Source organism: Musa acuminata, chromosome BXJ2-8, assembly GCF_036884655.1.
Source record: "Musa acuminata AAA Group cultivar baxijiao chromosome BXJ2-8, Cavendish_Baxijiao_AAA, whole genome shotgun sequence".
Lineage (NCBI taxonomy): Eukaryota > Viridiplantae > Streptophyta > Magnoliopsida > Zingiberales > Musaceae > Musa > Musa acuminata.
The window spans coordinates 31728192-31749192 of NC_088345.1; the positions used below are offsets into that span (position 1 = coordinate 31728192).

The following is a 21001-nucleotide window of genomic DNA, read 5'->3' on the forward strand; positions in this document are numbered from 1 at the left end:
TACATAACAACATTGTAGCTGACACTAATATGTACAAGATAACTCAACCCAAACACAAATCCAATCAAACCATAGGCAAACAAGAGTTGCTAATCGGGTCCAACAAAGCCGGCACCAAATACTTCCTCCCCTTCTCTCCTTCCACGTTATAGCTCGCCTTCGTCTTCACGTCCACCCTCAGTTTCCCAGCATAGCCAGGGTATGCGCCCTCGCCATAGACGCCTGGGCACCCAGCAGCCACCTCCACCGGCGCGTCCCGATCGCCCTGGAAGTATCCGCCGCCGTACGGGTTCGTGACGGAGCCGGCCAACAGCGTCGCCAAGTTGATCACCATGCCGTCGAGCCCCACGTCTCCGTTGGGCGCGCCGAGGGGCTGTCCCTGCTGCCCGTAGGCTGGCTTGTGGAACGGCCACGCGCACTGTCCCGGGCACTGGCTCATGGAGTCGCCCACCCATATGTACGCGGTCCGAGCAGAGCCCGCGGCGACGGATCCGTGCATCCCGCAGGCAGCGGAGCAGAACCCCTCCACGGCCACGTCCGCGGCCGTGAGCACGAGGGCGACCCCGCCCGCCATGACGCCCAGTCTGCGCGCCAGCTCCGAGACGTCGGACCTCCTCAGAAGCCTCCCCATGGAGTACCCCTCGTCTAACACTTGGTTGGTGAGCAACACATGGGTCTTCCTCTTCCCGGCCTTTTGGACGTAGTAGTCGACTGTTCTCCACCATTTGGAGACAGTGGGTGTTATGATGGCGAAGGTGGTGGGGCGGTGTGGGGGAGTCAGGGAGAGGAGGAAGTCGGTGATAATTGATCTCTGTGATGGTGAGAATTTCCCATACCACAGGACGGAGATTGGGATGTTTCCCTCCAACAAGGCTCCTCTGTGGTAGGTGAGGATGGTAGGGGGAGGTTGGTAGAGAGAGGATAGCTTCCTTGATGCAATACATAGGTCTGTAAAGCTCAGAAGGAGAAGAAAGAGAAGGAATGTGGTCGATTCTTTGGGTTGATGGATGGAAGCCATGAAATGTGGAGGGTGAGCAGGTTGGGAGGGGTGGGGGGGTGGGATGAGAGGAGCAAGGGAAGATATTCATAGTGGGGAAGGGGAACCATTGTTGTGTCAACAAGGAAGGAAGTATTGTCCTTTGCCTTGATCATTGATCAAGGGATTCCTTAGCACATATCCCTTGTGTGTTTGGGTTTGATGGATTGCAGGTGGATTTACTCCATGCTACTCCTTCAATTCTTTCACGTACATAAAACAATTGCTTGAATTTAATGATCCGATGATGACATAATGCATACTAATCCTACCAATTATACAATCAAGTTTATAAAGCAAACAGTTGCTTTAATCTCAATACTCTGGAAAAGGAAATATAAGTTTGAATCTGCATTTTTAAGCTTTCTTGATGACTGAAATGAAAGATAAGTTTACTACTAAAAAAATTAGGACTTGACCTTCTTTGGAGCCTAAAAGATAATAGTGGATGTTTAGGGTTATCTTTTTTATTAGTATAATGTCTTAGGAAGACTTGGAGGAAAGGAGAAGGAACCCACTATTTCTACAAAGTTTAAGGTACAGTTTGACCAAACGAAGAAAGGGATAAAAAAATTTCAATAAGTCAGTATTTATTACTAGCTAAGCTTTTCTCAAAAGGAATACACTCATTACTCATCCCTATTATTTTAGTCAAGTACACTCAAAACACATTCTGCACGCACTATTTTACACAGAATAATATTCATATATGTAGAATTTGATGATGGATATTGAAGTCCAAAACACCGAGGATATTGATATTCCAAAAGAAAATCTTATTTGAAACATGAAATAGAGATTTAAAATCCAGTGGCTCGGCATTAGTTCAAATTATTTCTAGCTTTGTGGATTCTCTTGGGATAATAATTAATTTGCATAGCTTGGTTGTTGCTACATAAGAAAAGATATATTAATTTGTGACCACTCTGAAATGCCCTGATTCATCTGCACTCATACATGATCATATTAATCTTCAATCAAAATCAGGGGAAAATAGCAACAGTACAATGTTTCTGCAATGAGAGTCTTCGCTAGAAAAGTAAGCACAGTTCCCATCCCCCATTAGAACTAAAAAGGAATCTCTAATTTCATACATCAGTTCAGGGACAACATCCGACTTATTTAGATTAAATCATTTCATAATAACTTAAGTCTTCTCGTAATTTATGATAATCCAATCAAAATCTTTGTGATGATACAAAAACACATCATGTGTTCGAAGTCTGTATCTATCTCTCTCTCTCTTTTTTTTTTTTTTTTGGTCGAGTATACAATCACTATTTATGCAATGCTGTCCACAGTTGCCTTGCACCGTATATTTCGTTTTAATTTTCTTGTGTCAAGTCTAATCCAAGTTAGATGAATATCAAAACTTTATAAATGTACCTAGATGGTCATTTTAACTTGTGAAATTTATAATAATCAAATTAAATATTAATTTATTATGTGATATTTTGCATAATAAAAAATATATTATTGTCGTGATTGATCCGTATAGAGTTTAGATGCAATGATTAGTTGACTCGATAAAATAGAAAGTAAATAACATCTATTATTTATAAAATCAAGATATTAATTATAAGATTTGAAATAATAGAATAAAATAATCAAATAAGATGTGTAAGAATATTTATTGTCTTTTGATATCACTTGAGTGCTCTAGGTAGTTTGCGTATGATTGTGCATTTCGATCTTCTTCTCTCTCACTATTTCTCTCTCGCTATTGAAACCTCCTGTTGATGTTTAAATAATAGGAAGTAGACCTTGAGGACTTCTTACAACAATAGAGAAGCTTTGATATAGAGGTTTTGTTAGGATCAGAGCGGTACTAAGGGGGGGGGTGAATTAGTGTAGCGAATTAAATCGTCGGTTTTGAGAAATCTTTCGTACGATACAAATCGAACTCGGAAGTGCTTAACTTAAAAACGTATTCGCAAAGTTGTGCAGCAAAAGTAATGAAGAAATAAAGCAAGTAAGAAGGTTTGCAGTAATGTAAACAGTAGTAATGAAATACAAACCAGAGATTACATCGATTTTAAAGTGGTTCGGTCAAATGACCTACATCCACTTGCGAGGCCCCTCTTCGATGAGGCTCCCACCTTCCACTAGCAAATCTCTCGAAGGGGAAGGGTAAATACCCCTCTTACAACTTTTTACAAGCGGTTCACTCTCTTACAGATTTTCAACAAGAAAGAAAGAGGTGAAAACTAGCAAATTGAAAACAAGACTAGCTAAGACTTTTCTAAGACCTTTCTCTCAATCAATTGCTTCTAAAAAAGTTGTAATCTCAGCTGAGATTTGAGGGGTATTTATAGGCCTCAAGAGGATTCAAATTTAGGCTCCAAAATTTGAATTCTCTTTGGTTCCCGATGCTGGCGGTGCCACCGCCTGTTAGTGTTTGACACTGACAGTGCTGGGCGGTGCCATCGCCTGTCAGTGTTTGATACTGACAGTGCTGGGCGGTGCCACCACCAAACCCTTCGGTTCACTGGTTGGGCTTCAAATTTAGCCCAAACCAAATCTAATTTTGGCCCAATTGGCCCCTAACCAGGATATAGGATTATCTCTTAATCCTAATCATAATTACAAGTGAACTACATAACTAAAAACATCATAAGCAAGTTTTCAACCGCGAACGTCGAGTCTTGTTCTGGCGAGCTTTCCGACGAACTCCCAACAAGCTCCCGATCTTGTGATGACTTTAACGAGTAGCCGAGCCTTCTCGATGATCTCCGTGAACCTCCGACGATCTCTTCGGCAAACTTCCGAAAATTCCGACAGGTTCCCGATTTCTTCTCGGTTGGTTCCGTCAGCATCTCCGACGATTCTTCAGACTCTTAAACGTCCATCGAACTTGACTCCGGTATTCTTGCTTTGTATTTTCTAGTTATTATAGTTAATCCTACACACTTAACTCAATAATATGGATTAGATCAATTAACCCATCAATTGATTTTATCATCAAAATCCGAGATTCAACAATCTCCCCCTTTTTGATGATGACAATCAATTGATGACGGAGTTAAACATAACTCCCCCTATCTATATGTCATATTATGAGAAGATAAAAATACTTGAATTCCATCCCATTGAATTAAGCATAAACTGATAAGTTCAAACCGTTGAACTTATCGTTATTCTCATTAAGCATAAGTAAATATGAAATTTCGATGAAAATCATTTTCAAGTCTAATGATAAGAGATAATTTTTACTACGATAGGAGATAAAGATTTTCAACATGAATTTCATGATATAAATGTAAGGCATCCTTTCAATATTATCAATCAATCTTGAGATATTCTCAAAGATTTTGCAAGGCATATAAGACATTCATATCACATAAGCTTTTGTAATTCATATTAGTCATGTTATCGATGCGCATAAGACATTTTCATTAAATCATGCTATCGAAATGGTATAAGTCATCACTTAGTCATCATTTCTCCCCCTTTGTCATCAACAAAAAGGGAATGAGACTTGAAGCACATAATTTATGATTATAACATCAAGAATTCAGCATTGATCATACAAAAATTCATCATTCAAAATTAAGTATGCTAAAATATCTACGCAGAGTTCATCTTAAGGGAAAATTCAGCATTCATCTATTTTATTAAATCTCTTCTTTCTATAAATAACAAAAATTGTAAGTGTACAAAGAAGAGATTTTGAAGAAAAAATTTCAAGTAGTAACTCCAATAAGTCAAGATCATAATTCGAATACAGACTCATTCAAATTCAAATTGTCAACTTGAAACTCATAATCAAAATCAATTTCGAGATTCACAAAATGTCATAAAATCATTCTTGATCAGATGGGAGCGGTGTTTGACTCAAGATAGGATAAGATAATTTAACATGTCATTTAGAATCGAAAGAGAAGGATTAGATTCACCGAGGAACGGAGAGAGGATGAAAAACTTTACGGAAAATCCATTCAAACAAGTTTATTCTTAGGGACAATTTAACATACCTAATTCCCTTCTAATGAATTCAAATTGGTCTTCATTCAAAGCTTTTATAAATATATATGCTAATTGATGTTTTGTGTCAATGAATTCTAGAACAACATCATTGTTAAGGACATGATCGCGTATAAAATGATGCCTAATGTCAATGTGCTTAGTTCTAGAGTGCTGAATTGGATTTTTAGTAAGACATATGACACTAGTATTATCAAATTTTATGGGAATATTTTTAAAGTAAATTCCATAGTTTTCTAATGTATTTTTCATCCAAACAACTTGTGCACAGCATGCACTTGCAGCAATGTACTCGGCTTCCGCCGTAGATAGTGCAACTAAATTTTGTTTCTTGGAAGTCCAAGAAACAAGTGCATGTCCTAAAAATTGGCATGTTCCAGATGTATTTTTTCTATCTATCCTGCATCCGCCAAAATCGGCATCTGCATAAGCTATTAAATCGAATTTTTTAGATTTTGGATACCACAATCCTAGATTTGGAGTTCCTTTAAGATACCTAAATATTCTTTTAACACCTTTAAGATGAGATAATTTAGGATTTGATTGAAACCTAGCGCAAAGTCCTACACTAAATATAATATCCGGTCTAGTCGCGGTGAGGTAGAGTAGACTACCTATCATTCCCCTATATGTTTTTTGATCGAAATTTTCACTATTTTCATCTATATCTAACTTAGTCGCAGTACTCATAGGGGTGTTTATTGCTTTTGAATTATCCATGTTAAATCGTTTTAACAATTCTAATGTATATTTAGATTGGTTAAGAAATATACCATCCCTAAGTTGTTTGATTTGTAATCCTAAAAAGAAAGTTAATTCACCCATTAAACTCATTTCAAATTCATGACTCATACATTTGGCAAATGATTCACATAGTGATTCATCCGAAGAGCCAAAAATAATATCGTCAACATAAATTTGTACAATAAGAAAATTATTTTCAAAATGTTTAATAAACAATGTAGTATCAACCTTGCCTTTGGTAAAATTATTTAAAATAAGAAAGGAACTAAGCCTTTCTTCGGAAATAAAACCATTCAAGAAGGCACTTTTGACATCCATTTGAAATAGTTTAAAATTATTACTACTAGCATAGGCAAGGAGCATCCTTATGGCTTCTAATCGAGCCATGGGAGCGAAGGTTTCTTCGTAATCGATACCTTCTTCTTAGTTGAAACCTTTGGCCACTAATCTAGCCTTGTTTATAACCATGATACCATTTTCGTCTTGCTTGTTTCTAAAGACCCATTTAGTACAATGACTAAATGGTCACTAGGTCTAGGAACAAGCTTCCATACCTTATTCCTCTCAAATTGATTCAATTTCTCTTGCATTGCAATAACCCAAAAATCATCTTTTATGGCCTCGTCAATGCATTTAGGTTCGATTTGAGAAAGGAAGGCGGCGTTAGCACAAAAATTCTTGAAAGATGAACGAGTTTGAACCCCTTTTGATGTATCTCCTATAATTAGTTCCTTTGGATGCGCATCTATATACTTCCATTCCTTGGGTAAGGAAATTTCGGAAGAAGGTGCATCCAAGTTGCTATTTTGAGGAGGGGGTTCATTTAAATTTAAATTATCAAAACCAAGATCATCATCAAAATTTTTTTTTTTTAATTAGAAATTTCATTAAAAACTACATGAATAGACTCTTCTATTACTAAGGTTCTTTTGTTAAAAACCCGAAAAGCCTTAGAAACGGAAGAGTAACCAAGAAAGATGCCTTCATCGGATTTAGCATCAAATTTTCCTAAGGCATCCCTTTCATTCAAAATGAAGCATTTATAACCGAAAACTTTAAAATAGGAAATATTTGGTTTTTTGTTATTCCATAATTCATAGGGAGTTTTTGATAGGGATAGTCTTATTAGGACCCTATTCATGATGTAGCAAGCCATATTTACGGCTTCGGCCCAAAAATACTTGGGTAGACTATGTTCATTTAACATTGTTCTTGCCATTTCTTGTAGGTTTCTATTTTTTCTTTCAACTACTCCATTTTGTTGGGGATTCCTCGGAGTGGAGAAGTTGTGATTGTATCCATTAACTTCACAAAAATTTTGAAAGTCATGGTTTTGAAATTCGCCACCGTGATCACTCCGAATTGATGAAATCATGAAACCTTTTTCGTTTTGAGTGAGTTTACAAAATTTAGAGAAACACTTGAAACAATCACTTTTGTGAGCTAAGAAATAGGTCCAAGTGTATCTAGTATAGTCATCCACAATTACAAACGCATATTTGCTTCCTCCTATACTTGTCATGTCAATTGGTCCAAATAAGTCCAAATGAATCAATTGTAATGGTCTAGTGGTGCTAATTTGAGTTTTTGGTTTGAAACTAGTTTTTGTTTGTTTACCTAGTTGACATGCATCGCATACTTTCTCCTTAATAAACTTTATATTTGGAATTCCTCGCACTAATTCTCTAGATGAGATCTTAGATATTAGTTTCATACTTGCATGGCCTAGTCTCCTATGCCAAAGCCAAGCATCATCATTTAAAGCGGAGAAGCACATTTCATTACTTAGTTTATCAAGGTTGATGGTGTAGACATTATTTTGTTTTAATGCAATCATAGTTATGTTATGGTTTGGTTTTTTTAATAATACACACATTTGATTCAAATCTAACGATATAACCTTTATCGCATAATTGACTAACACTCAAGAGATTATGTTTCAATCCATCAACTAGTAAGACATCATCAATAGAAAAATTTAATTTGTTACGTATGGTTCCCTTGCCAATGATTTTGCCTTGGTTGTTGTCTCCGAAGGTGACATACCATTCTTCTTTGCTAGTGAGCATAGAGAAATGAGATGGATCTCCAGTCATATGTCTTGAGCATCCACTTTCTAGATACCATCTCTTGCTCCTAGCTTGTGATGGTGTATGTTTCTACAAGAAGGGATTATTTTTATGTACCCATTTTCTTTTGAGTGCCTTAAAAACTGATTTATCTTGTTCATCATATTACATAGAATTGATCATGGTTCCTTTAGGAACCCAAATTAATTTGTTCAGACTAATTTTCTTGAATGGATATTTATAAGTTTTATGTCCATATTTGCAACAAAAGTTGCAATTGCTTTGGTGCCGAACATGTAAGACAAGGCCTTTAATGAAGGTGGTTGGATTTTGGTGAGGACTTCTCACAAATCCGATTCCACTTCTTTTAGGAACATGACCCTTATTTGTAAGGATCATGTTCAAAGATTTGCTACCAACCTCGAATTTCTTCAAGGTGTCCTTAAGTAGCAAGTTCTCCTTTTGGAGAGATTCTAGATCATGGCATTTTATACATAGAGCTAAACTATCATGATATTCAGTTTTTAATTTATCGATATCACAAGTGAGACTATCATGCTCCTTTTTTAGCAATTTATATTTTCTACTAATTGTCTTACATTCATCAAATAACTCATGGAAAGCATTTAATAATTCATGATAAGGTAAATCTACATTAATTAAATCCGTTACCTCTTCTCTGATGGTCATTAGGGCGCAATGAGCAACTTGCTCGGTGTTGGACTCCTCTTCTTCGAACGCGCTTGAATCATCCCACGTTGCCTTGAGCACCTTCTTCTTTGATGTTCTCTTTATGGCTTGAGGACAATCGTTCTTGTAGTGTCCTGGTTTTTTAAACTCATAGCAAATCACTTGGTCCTTCTTGTGTTTAAATTTATTTTTTATATTATTTTTAAATTTATTCTTTCTTAAATATTTTTTAAATTTTTGAGTCAAAAGTGCAATGTCATTGTCACTGTCCTCATCACTTGATGTTCCTTTCAAGTGGTCTTCTTGTGATGTGAGTGTCATATCCTTCCTGTTCTTTGGAAGGGGGTTCTCGAGCTCATCATGAGCTTGACATGTCATTTCGTAGGTCATTAGAGACCCAATAAGTTCTTCAAGAGGGAATGTTTTAAGGTCTTTAGCCTCTTGAATTGCCGTAACTTTTGGATCCCAACTTTTAGGGAGGGATCTTAAGATTTTAGTTACTAGTTCAAAGTTAGTAAAATCTTTACCAAGAGCTTTGAGTCCATTGATGACATCTGTAAACCGGGTGTACATGTCTCCGATGGACTCACTTGGTTTCATTCGGAAAAGTTCGTAAGAGTGCACAAGGATGTTGATTTTGAACTCTTTCACTCGGCTTGTGCCTTCATGAGTGACCTCAAGAGTTCTCCAAATATCAAAAGCCGAATCACAAATTGAAACACGATTAAATTCATTTTTGTCTAGTGCACAAAACAAGGCATTCATAGCCTTTGCGTTTAAAGCAAAAACCTTCTTCTCCGATTTATTCCATTCGCTCATCGGAAGAGAAGATTTTTGAAATCCGTTTTCAACAATAGTCCAAAGCTCGAAATCCATGGAAATGAGGAAGATCCTCATACGAGTCTTCCAATAAGTATAATCCGACCCATTAAACAAGGGTGGACGTGTGATAGAATGACCCTCATGTATGCCGGAGTAAGCCATCTCTCTTGGGTATCAAACCAAATATGAGAGTGAGCCTAGCTCTGATGCCAATTGTTAGGATCGGAGCGGCACTAAGAGGGGGGGGTGAATTAGTGTAGCGGATTAAATCGTCGGTTTTGACAAATCTTTCGTACGATAAAAATCGAACTCGGAAGTGCTTAACTTGAAAACATATTCGCAAAGTTGTGCAGCAAAGGTAATGAGGAAATAAAGCAAGTAAGAAGGTTTGCAGTAATGTAAACAGCAGTAATGAAATGCAAACCAGAGATTACGTCGATTTTAAAGTGGTTCGGTCAAATGACCTATATCCACTTGCGAGGCCCGGCCCCTCTTCGATGAGGCTCCCACCTTCCACTAGCAAATCTCTTGAAGGGGAAGGGTAAATACCCCTCTTACAACTTTTTACAAGCGGTTTACTCTCTTACAGATTTTCAACAAGAAAGGAGGTGAACACTAGCAAATTGAAAACAAGACTAGCTAAGACTTTTCTAAGACCTTTCTCTCAATCAATTGCTTCTCAGAAAGTTGTAATCTCAACTGAGATTTGAGGGGTATTTATTGGCCTCAAGAGGATTCAAATTTGGGTTCCAAAATTTGAATTCTCTTTGGTTCCCGATGCTGGCGGTGCCACCGCCTGTTAGTGTCTGACACTGACAGTGCTGGGCGATGCCACCGCCCAGTCTGGCGGTGCTACCACCAGACCCTTCGGTTCACTGGTTGGGCTTCAAATTTAGCCCAAACTAAATCTAATTTTGGCCTAGTTGGCCCCTAACCAGGATATAGGATTATCTCTTAATTCTAATCCTAATTACAAGTGAACTACATAACTAAAAACATCCTAAGCAAGTTTTCAACCGCGAACGTCGAGTCTTGTTCCGGCAAGCTTTCCGACGAACTTCTTCCGACGGACTCCCAGCAAGCTCCCGATCTTGTGATGACTTTAACGAGTAGTCGAGCCTTCTCGGTGATCTCCATGAACCTCCGACGATCTCTTCGGCGAACTTCCAAAAATTTTGACAAGTTCCCGATTTCTTCTCGGTTGGTTCCGGCAGCATCTCCGACGATTCTTCGGACTCTTAAACGTCCATCGAAATTGACTCCGGTATTCTTGCTTTGTGTTTTCTGGTTATCGTAGTTAATCCTTCACACTTAACTCAATAATATGGATTAGATCAATTAACCCATCAATTGATTTTATCATCAAAATCTGAGATTCAATAGCTTTGACTACTTGAACTCAAGGAAGAAGGCTATGGTAGGAAGGATGGACTACAATATGCAAAATTCTTCCATACTCTTTTCTCTTTTCTTCTCTTCTCATTTCTAAGAATAGAATAGCCAAGGCTAGTTAGGCTCTTGTTGAAGATTTTTTTTGTTACCTTTAGATGGGGGCAAATCCCTTACTTTATAGGGTAAGGGGTGTCCTAAATCCTCTTTAAGGACTTTCCTGGTAGGGCCCCGTTGCTTAATGGAGATGAGTGGGCTACTAGAATTTGGGCTTCGCTTAGTTAAATAAGATTGAATGGTGTTGAGATTGTCTTTGATCATGGCTCTTCCAATTAGGCAATTCACATCATATTTATTGAATCTCATATTTTGATGATGAAATCAATTGATGAGTTTACGATCTAATCTATGTTTTGAGAAAAGTAATATAGGGCTAATTTTGATCAATTGATGAGTTTACGATCTAATCTCATAAGAGTGTTGATAGCTTTTGAACTATCCATATTGAACCTTTTTAGCAAATCTAAAGCATATTTTGTTTGACTAAGAAAGATACCATTACTTAGTTGTTTGATTTGTAAGCCTAAAAGGAAGGTTAATTCTCCCATCAAACTCATTTCAAATTCAAGACTCATACTTTTAGCAAATAATTCACAAAGAGATTCATTCGTGGAACAGAAAATAATATCATCAACATAAATTTAAACAATAAAAAAATTATTTTCAAAATTTTTGATAAACAATATAGTATCGACCTTACTTTTAGAGAAATTATTTTTAATAAAAAATGAACTAAGTCTCTCGTACCAAGCCCTATTGAATCTCGGATTTTGATGATGAAGTCAATTGTCATTTGGTTATCTAATCCGTATGTTGAGATAAGTGTGTAGGATTAACTACGATGGAAGTAAGAAATACAGTAGATGTTAAATCAAAGTCAAGACCAAGATCACGTTTGGGGTTCGAGAGTTCGTCGGAAGTCCAAACGGTCGTCGGAGGTTCTACGGGAACAATATGAGAAGTCCAGGAGCTTGCCAAAGAAGCTTGTCGGAACTCGTCATGAGGATTTTCGCAAGTTCAGGAGTTTGCCGGGAGTCCACCAGAGCATCGCCAAGGGTTCGTCGGATGTTCACCGGAAGATCGTTGGAAGAAGCGATTGACGCACCGAAATACGATTTGTAATATTGATGTCTTAATTGTCATAGTTAGGATGTAGATTAAATTAGGATTAAGATGTGATCCCATTAACCTAATCTGGGAGCCAATTGGGCCCTTGGTAGACCCAAATTGGGCCGAATGGATTAGCCCATTCGGTGGTGCCGGCGGTGGCACCGCCTAGGAGACTCGGTCTCCTAGGAGTTCTAGGCGGTGGTACCGCCAACAGTTATTACTGCTAGCAGTGGTGCGCTTGAGCTCGGTCTCCGAGCGATGTTAGGCGGTAGTACCACCCAGACTGTTGTTACTCAAAGAAAAATAAGGACCATAGAAACCCAAATAAAAAAGGCTCATGTTATGCGCAAAATTTTGAATGCCAACAATAGACACATTGAAAACTAAAGGCGGCTGGTCATAGGTTATTTGAGAGGGACATCGAGATAACCAAACAGATTAGTGTACTATATACCTGTTTGTATGATAGAGGTGGCTGGTCTCATAGCTGCTCATATACGGGCACTAGGGATACAATGCAAGTGCTAATTGGAGAATAAGTTCACTAATTGATCTGCTCACGGAATGCTGAATGGTTGATGATATCTAATTATCAAACAATGATTTCGTCATCCCAATGGTGTATATGGTCCTTGACTTGAGACACCAAGGATGCCCTATTTGAGTACTCCACTATTTAATATCGGACTAATAGATCTGGAAGTTCCAGATCAAGTACATCCGATTATCGAAAGTGTTAACCAACCTTATGAGGACTATTGAGTGTTGATAGAGGATCATCTGGTCCTAGTATTATGAAAAGAAAATCTCATGTGTTCTTGCTCAAACAAAACTCTAGCCAGGGCCATTCGGAGTGCGAGAGAAAGAGTTCTCCGGGAGAATTTGATTAGAGCGAGATTCGAGTAGAAACCGTATGGGCCTGATAATACTATGCCCAATATATGGTTTCTGAGATTTTAGATAGATGAGGGACTATAGGTATATGGTAACTGATGATAGATATGTCCAATAGATTAGATTCCCTTGTATCGTCTAGGGACTATGGCGTAGTGGCCTAGTACATCCGTAGTTGATGAGTTGAGTGAATTATTTTGGAGATAATAATTCATTGAGCTAGAAGGAGTTCTGATAAGTATAACTCATGGCTAGCTCGATATTGGGCCTAGAGGGTTACACACATATGATAAGTGTTGCAACAAGTAAAGGTTCGAATATAAGATATCCATTGAAGCTCCTATCTTATTGGATATCAAATAAGCCCTTTAATTATTAGATCCTATGAGATTCAATAAGAGCCAATGAAAGTTAATTGGGTAAAGACTCACTAATCTAAGAGGCTTGGATAGTTGGATAGAGATCTAATACCCAATATGGTACGATCCATTAGGGTTAAGTTGACAAAGGGCTCTATAAATAAGAGAGAACCAAAAGGCCATAGGCTGAGTTTTTTTGGTTGCCACCTCCTATTCTCCTCTTCCCTTCTTCTCCTCACCCTACAGCCCTTATTTGGGGCATGTGGATTGCAAGAAGAGGTAGCCCCTTCTTAATTACGTGGTGCACATAAAAAAGAGATTTGGACAGCGATTCGAGGAGTATCTTTGTAGCCCTTGTTATGTGAATCACCATTAAAGAGGAGGACAGTTGACCTCCTTCATCGTCTCCCACAGATCTATAGGAATTCCAGGATATACGATCTCCTTAGGTATAATAACTATCTCACACGTGATTTTTAATTTTGTAGGTTTTTGTGCACCAATCTTCGCATAATGATAAAACCTTTTTGTGAAAATCTAGGATTTTTGTTTTCCATATAATGTCGTCCCCTAGTTTTTCCAACATCTTCTACTTTAATAATGTCCTCCTCCTTCTTTATCTTTATGATCAATCTAAGAGAGGTATGAGGCTTGTAAAAGGTTATCTCCTAAACCTATAAAAAGGAGAAAGAGTTATAAGAGGGTGGTTGGTCTTTGCCCATTGAAGGAAGACCATTAGTGGAAGTCGATGACCTCATCGGATGAGGAATCAGAAGTAGATATAGGTCACGACGATCGAACTACTATAAATCTAGTATGCTTTCTTTCTATATAATTTATTTTATATTTTTTATTCTCATCACTCATTGATTTACTTACTCACTGCCCTTAATCACTTACAAACGATTTCAAGTTTAAACGCTTTTTTGGATATAAGGTTTATCGAACGAGTCTTTGAATTAACATTGTTTTTATTGAAAGCACTAATTCACCCCTCTTAGTGCTAACTTGATCCTAATAGTTGGTATCAGAGGAAGGTTACTCTATATTTGGTTTAAAATCCAAGAGAGATGGTTTTTACCAGCAATCAAGAGGTCTTTCTATCACTCATCCTTCTATATTCAATGGGACGGATGACACATATTGAAAAACTAGAATGAGAATTTTCTTACTTTCTATGGATTTCGAATTGTGAAACATTGTTGAAAGCAATTTTAAAAAGTCTTCCAAACCAATGAACAAATGGAATGATTTAGAAAAGAAGACTTTCTCTTTGAATGCTAAAGCGATGAATGCTTTATTTTGTGCTCTTAATAAGAACAAATTTAATCAAGTTTCTATATGCAAAACTGCACATGAGATTTGATACACACTTGAAGTCACATATGAAGGCATAAGTAGGGTTAAAGAGTCAAAAATTAATCTTTTAGTTTATAGCTATGAGTTATTTTGTATGAAACCAAGCAAGACCATTGAAGACATGTACACCTATTTTATGGATGTCATTAATGGTCTAAAAGCACTTGGTAAAAGTTTTTCTGATTTTAAATTTATTAACAAAATATTAAGATACCTTCCAAAATGTTAGGATCCTAAAGTAATGACAATACAAAAAGCAAAAGACCTCAATAACTTTCCACTTGAAGAACTTATCAGGTCTTTGATGACCTATGAAATGATGTGTATGACACATGATGAACTTAAGAACAATATTCTAAAGAAAAAGAAAAACATGACACTTAAAACCAAAGAAGGCCAGTTGGGTGAAAACTCAAGTGATGACGATGATAATGATAATGACTTGACACTTTTTACAAGAAGGTTTAAAAAATTCTTAAAAATGAACAAAATAATAAGAATAAATGAAAACTAAAAAAGGACTAAGTAATTTGCTATGAATGTAAGAAGCCGAGGTATTTCAAAAAATGAATGTCCCCAAGTGAAGAAGAAGCTATAAAAAAAAAGAAGATACTCAAAGCAACTTAGGATGATTCGAGTGCATCCGAAGACGAGGAGCAATCAACAAAGAAGAAGTTGCTAATTATACTATGATGGTGCTCAATGATGAGGTCAGTGACTTAATCGAATCTCATTTAGTTTATGATGATTTACTTATTGCTTTCAATGATCTATATGATGAATGTAAGCTAGTTGGTAAAAAATATAAGTTATTAAAAAAGGACCATGCTTCTCTTGTTAGTGAATTTGATAAGTTAAAAAATAAGCATAATGATAGTATGTTAGATTCTTGCACTAAGTGTGATGAGATAGATTCACTTAGAAAAGAAAATGTCTAACTACAAGAAATATTAAAAATTTTAAAATAGGTAATAAATATCTAAACATGATCTTTGCTAATAAGGGCCATATTCATAGAAAGGAAAGAATTGACTTTGTGAGTAATGCTCAACAAAAGCCAACTATCTTCATTAAAGGACTTACATTACATGTCTCACCTAGAGAAAAATATAATTTTTACGCAAAATTTGGTCATTTTATCTAAAAATATCTATTTAAAAAGTATAGTTCACACAAATTAGTTTGGGTTCCTAAAGGAACTATAAATCACTCAATAATAGATAGATCTATTTATGAGGGACCCAAGGTTAAATGGGTACCTAAAAGAAAACCCTCTTTCTTATAGATATGTCTACAATCACAAGTTAAGAGCAAGAGATGATACCTTGATAGTGAATGTTCAAGGCACATAACCAGAGATCCAACACACTTCTCTAAGCTCACTAGCTAAGACGAAGGATTTGTCACATTCGGAGACATTAACAAAGGAAAAATTATTGGCAAAGGAAATATAGGTAACAAATCAAACCCTTTAATTAAAGATATATTATTAGTAGATGGTTCAAAACATAATCTACTAAGCATTAGTCAATGGTGTGATAAAGGATATATCATCAAATTTGAATCTAATGCTTGTATAATTGAAATACTACACAAAAATATATCTATGATTGTCTTAAAAAATAATAATGTATATACTATTGATATTGATGATTTTTACAATGAAACATGTTTTTTAGTTTTAGACAATGATGTATGGCTTTGAGATTAGGTCATGCTAGTCTGAAACTAATCTCTCAAATTTCAACTAAAGAACTTGTAAGAGGAATGCCTAGCATCAAGTTTGTCAAAGATAAAATTTGTGATGCAGGTCAATTACGAAAACAAATAAAAATTAGTTTCAAATCAAAGAATCAAATAAGCACCTCTAAACCACTATAATTGATCCATATGAATTTATTTGAACCAATTAATACAACAAGCCTAAGAGGTAGTAAATATGCCTTTGTAATTGTTGATGATTATAGTAGATACAATTAGACATACTTCTTGGCACATAAAAATGATTGTTTTAAATGTTTTTCAAAATTTTATAAATTAGTTCAAAATGAAAAGGGTTTTATGATTGCTTCTATTCGAAATGATCATGATGATGAATTTTAAAACCATGATTTAAAAAAAAATTTATGATTCAAATGGGTATAACCATAACTTCTCAACTCTAAGAAACCCTCAACAAAATGGAGTTATTGAGAGAAAAAATATGAGTTTACAAGAAATGGCAAGAACCATGCTTAATGAGCATAGTTTACCTAAGTATTTTTGGGTTGAAGCCGTTAACATGGTATATTATGTCATGAACAAGGTTCTTCTAAGATCATTACTCTTCAAAACTCTTTATGAACTGTGGAATAACAAAAAACCCAATATTTTATATTTTAAAGTTTTCGGTTATAAATATTTTATTTTAAATGAAAAAGATACTTTAGGAAAATTTGATACAAAATCCGATGAAGATATTTTTCTTACTTATTCCTCTATGTCTAAAGTTTTTTGTGTCTTTAATAAAAGAACTTTGGCTATAGAGAAATCTATTCATGTAATGTTTAATGAGCTTCCCAAATTTAAGAAAAATAATTTTGATGATGATCTTAATTTTGATGTTTTAAATTTGAACGAAAACTCTCTTCACCTAAGCAACTTGGATGCATCTTATTCGAAAGAATCCTTACCGAAGGATTGGAAGTTTGTAGATACTCATCCTAAGAAGCTAATCATTGGAGATACATCAAAAGGAGTTCAAACACACTCTTCATTTAAGATTTTTTGTGCTAATGCAGCCTTCTTATCTCAAATTGAACCAAAATACATTAAGGAAACCCTGAAAGATGATTTATGTATCTTTGCAACTCATGAGAAATTAAATCAATTTGAGAGAAATGAGGTATGGAAGCTTGTTCCTAGACCTAGTGACCATTTAGTAATTGGTACTAAATAGGTCTTTAGAAACTATTAGGACCAAGTTAGCACTAAGGGGGGGGGTTGGGGGGTGAATTAGTGCTTTCATAAAAACCTCAATGATTCGGAAAACTTCTTGTTCGATAAAATCGTATCAGAAAGATGCTTGACTTGAAAGCATGTTCAAAAGGTAGTGAAAGTAATAAGCAAGTAAATCAGTTTGCAATATAAATGAAAAGTATGAAAGAAATACAAACTGAGTTTTATAGTGATTCGATCGTCGTGACCTATATCCACTCCCAATTCCTCTTCACTTAAGGCCACCGGCTTCCACTATTGATCGTCTTTTAATGGGTGAAGATCAACTACCCTTTTACACTCTTTCTCTTTTTTATAGGTTCAGGAGAGAACCTTTACACTTCTCTCTTTTACGCTTAGACCTCACTTCTCCTTTTAAAAGAATTCTAAATACTAGGAAAAGGTGACTCTATACTAAAAGAGATTTATAACTTTTTTCGCAAGGATTCTTACCCCCTTTTTTAACTCAATTTTATGCTATTCCAAGTAGAAATATCTAGGGTATTTATAGACCCTAAATGGCTTTAAAAATGGAGCCAATAAAGGTTTCATTCCGGGTCCTAATGGTACCACCACTTGTGCTGGGTGGTACTATCGCCTATAGCAGTAACACTGGGCAGTACCACCGTCTAGTCTGGCGGTACTATCGCTAGTACTATCTGACACTAGGTGGTACTATCACCCAATCTGGTAGTACCATAGCCTGACATAGTCTCAAAGACTGTGTTCGGATAGTACCACCGCCTAACACAGTCTTCAAGACTATGTCTGGGTGGTACCATCGCCAGACCTTGCTACAGACACTAAATGAGCCAAATAATAGGCCTAATTCAGCCCTGATTCAAGCCCAATGGCCTCATAATTGAGTTGGCCTAATTCCAACCCAATTATAACTTAAAACTACTTCAATCTAGACAATTATTACAAAGCATTAATCATATGTTGTCCGGCATGTTATTGGTTCATCAATGCTTTATCCAGGCCTTCGGCGCATCGTCCTCTTTTGCGGCCTTTTAGCCAATCGACATGTTGACCTCTACAACTCTGATCTCCTTGGCGCAATGTCTACTCTTCTAGGCTTGATGCCCGAACTCATGGCACGAAGCCTTCTGCCGACACGTTGACCGATCCTCCTCGATATCCAATCTTCTGACATATTCCACTCTAGCCCAACATTAATTCTTTCTACTTTAATTGTCTCTTCATGATCAAAGCTAGTCCTACGTCACTAAAAATATAAATTAGATCATAAACTCTATCAATTGATTTCATTATCAAAATATGAGATTCAATAATTTTCCCCTTTTAATGATGACAACCAATTGATGACGGAGTTTAAACCAAACTCTCTCTATCAATATGACATATTGATAGAAATATAAATTTAGGCATAAATTATGAATCCAAGCAATATGTTATCATAAAATCATGCATAATCAAAATTTCAATACATCATTCCATGCATGATCATCATAATTTCTCCCCCTTTGTTATCAACAAAAAGAAGAAGTGCAACTATCAAGTTTTAGAGATACGTAAGCTTAGAAATTTAGTAAATTTTTCATCACTTTAGAACATGTAAGCTAATGAGTTCTTTCTTCTCTTTTGAGGAGTACAAGCTAGCAATTTGTTCCTTCCTTTGCAATATCCGAGCTAGCAATTTTTGCTTCCTTTGCAATGCGCAAGCTAGCAAGTTCTTTGAGAATGTGAAGTTTAGCAAAGTTTTTGCTTCTCTTGATATATTAACTTTTTGCTTCTCTTTACAATGTTCAAGCTAGCATCTTTTTTGCTAATTTTTGTGTTGCACAAGCTAGTAAGACTTTCCTCTTTGAGATGTGCAAGCTTGCAAGTTTTTCCTTTCTTTGCAAGCTAGCAATTTGTTTTTCTTGAGATATGCAAGATAATAATTTTCTCTCCCCATTTGTTATTGTCAAAAGGAAGGGAAGGATACAATAGTGTAAAATATTTCAATCATTACATGAGGCATATAAGCCATAAATACAAAGAAAGCATGTCATGAAAGATATAATATCAAAGATCATGAAGGATTAAGTCATGAATACCAAAAGATATGATTTATTTTGATAAATCTCCCTTTTAGTAAATAACAAAAAGAAACTTTAGGAGATCAAAGATCTTGATTTATAAAAAAAATTTCAAGTATTAAATATAAAAAATTCAAGATCTTGATATAGATAAAGAGTTTCCTGTTGCAAAAAGAGTCATGGGAGAACACATAAAGGATTTTGATTCATGTATAATATATCTCAATTTATCATAAATCATAAAAAATTTAAGTTATAATTCTAAAAAATCATGATTCATTTGGAAAATTCTCCTCTTTAGTAAACGACAAGAAGAAACGAGAACTTGGTTCATGCATAAGAAATATCGAGTTATCAAGTGAATGAACCATGATTCATGTGACAAAAAGATTGTTGATTCATACATTTGAATAAATATTTTTTTAAACCATCATTATTTCAACTCATTATGCATAATTTTAAAATGTAAAACCATCAAACATAATACAAACATTTATTTTCAAAACATTCATCATTATTTTTAACTCATTCAATTTATCAAATAATCAAGATCACTTTCAAGAGATTCTAAATAACATAACTAAATTCCTCAATCTCTTATTGAAAAATCACCAAAGCTATAAAGATAGAGAACTTTTCAAGAAGAAAAAAAATACTTTCCTCTTTTTAGTTGTTTCAATTCATGCGATTGATTTCATATGAGCATACTCAAGTTTTTTTTATATATTTCCTACTAACTAATTTAAAATCATCAAACAACTCAAATAATTTCATTATAAGGTAAAGAGGTTTTGGGTGAGTCATTTACCTCGTCGTTGCGAGCCACCAAGGCATAGTTCACCACTTTGTCTTTGTTAGTTTGCTCCTCATCTTCCGATGTACTCGATTTGTCCTAAGTCACCTTGAGTGCCTTCTTCTTCTTTGGCAACCTCTTCTTTTTAAGTTCATTTTTATTCTTAGTTCTATATTTTATAAATTTTATAAATTTACTTGTGAGTAGTTCTATGTCATCATCACTTGAGCTTTCGATCGAGTGGTCTTCTTTTGTTCTAAGTGTCAAGTTCTTCCTATTCGTTAGAAGGTTATTCTCAAGTTCATCATGTGTCTTGCACGTCATTTCATATGTCATCAATGAACCAATAAGTTCTTCCAGTGGAAAATTATTTAAGTTTTTTGCCTCTTGTATTGTAGTTATTTTCGAATCCCAACTCTTTGGAAGGGATCTTAGAATATTGTTTATAAGTTCAAGATTAGAAAAATATTTATTGAGTTTTTAAACTATTGATGACATCTGTAAAATGGGTGTACATGTCAATAATAGTTTCACTTGGCTTCATACGGAATAATTCAAAATCATGCATCAAAAGATTATTTTTTGAATTTTTAACTCTAATAATGCCTTTAAGTGTGATTTCAAGAGTGTGTCAAATATCATGCGCAGTTTCATAAATAGAAACTTGGTTG

General features: G+C 35.6%; 1 protein-coding gene across 1 annotated transcript; it reads right to left on the minus strand.

Moving 5' to 3' along the window:
• Positions 1 to 37: 37 nt before the first annotated feature.
• On the minus strand, positions 38 to 1040 carry LOC103994855 (protein PHOSPHATE-INDUCED 1-like). The gene has a single exon (XM_009415298.3). The coding sequence runs from the start codon at positions 1016 to 1018 to the stop codon at positions 65 to 67; it is 954 nt and encodes a 317-aa protein (XP_009413573.2). The 5' UTR covers positions 1019 to 1040; the 3' UTR covers positions 38 to 64.
• Positions 1041 to 21001: the final 19961 nt, after the last annotated feature.

Bases quoted from the DNA above. Each gene is read 5' to 3' on its own strand.
- LOC103994855 (XM_009415298.3), bottom strand. From the start codon at position 1,018: ATGGCTTCCATCCATCAACCCAAAGAATCGACCACATTCCTTCTCTTT.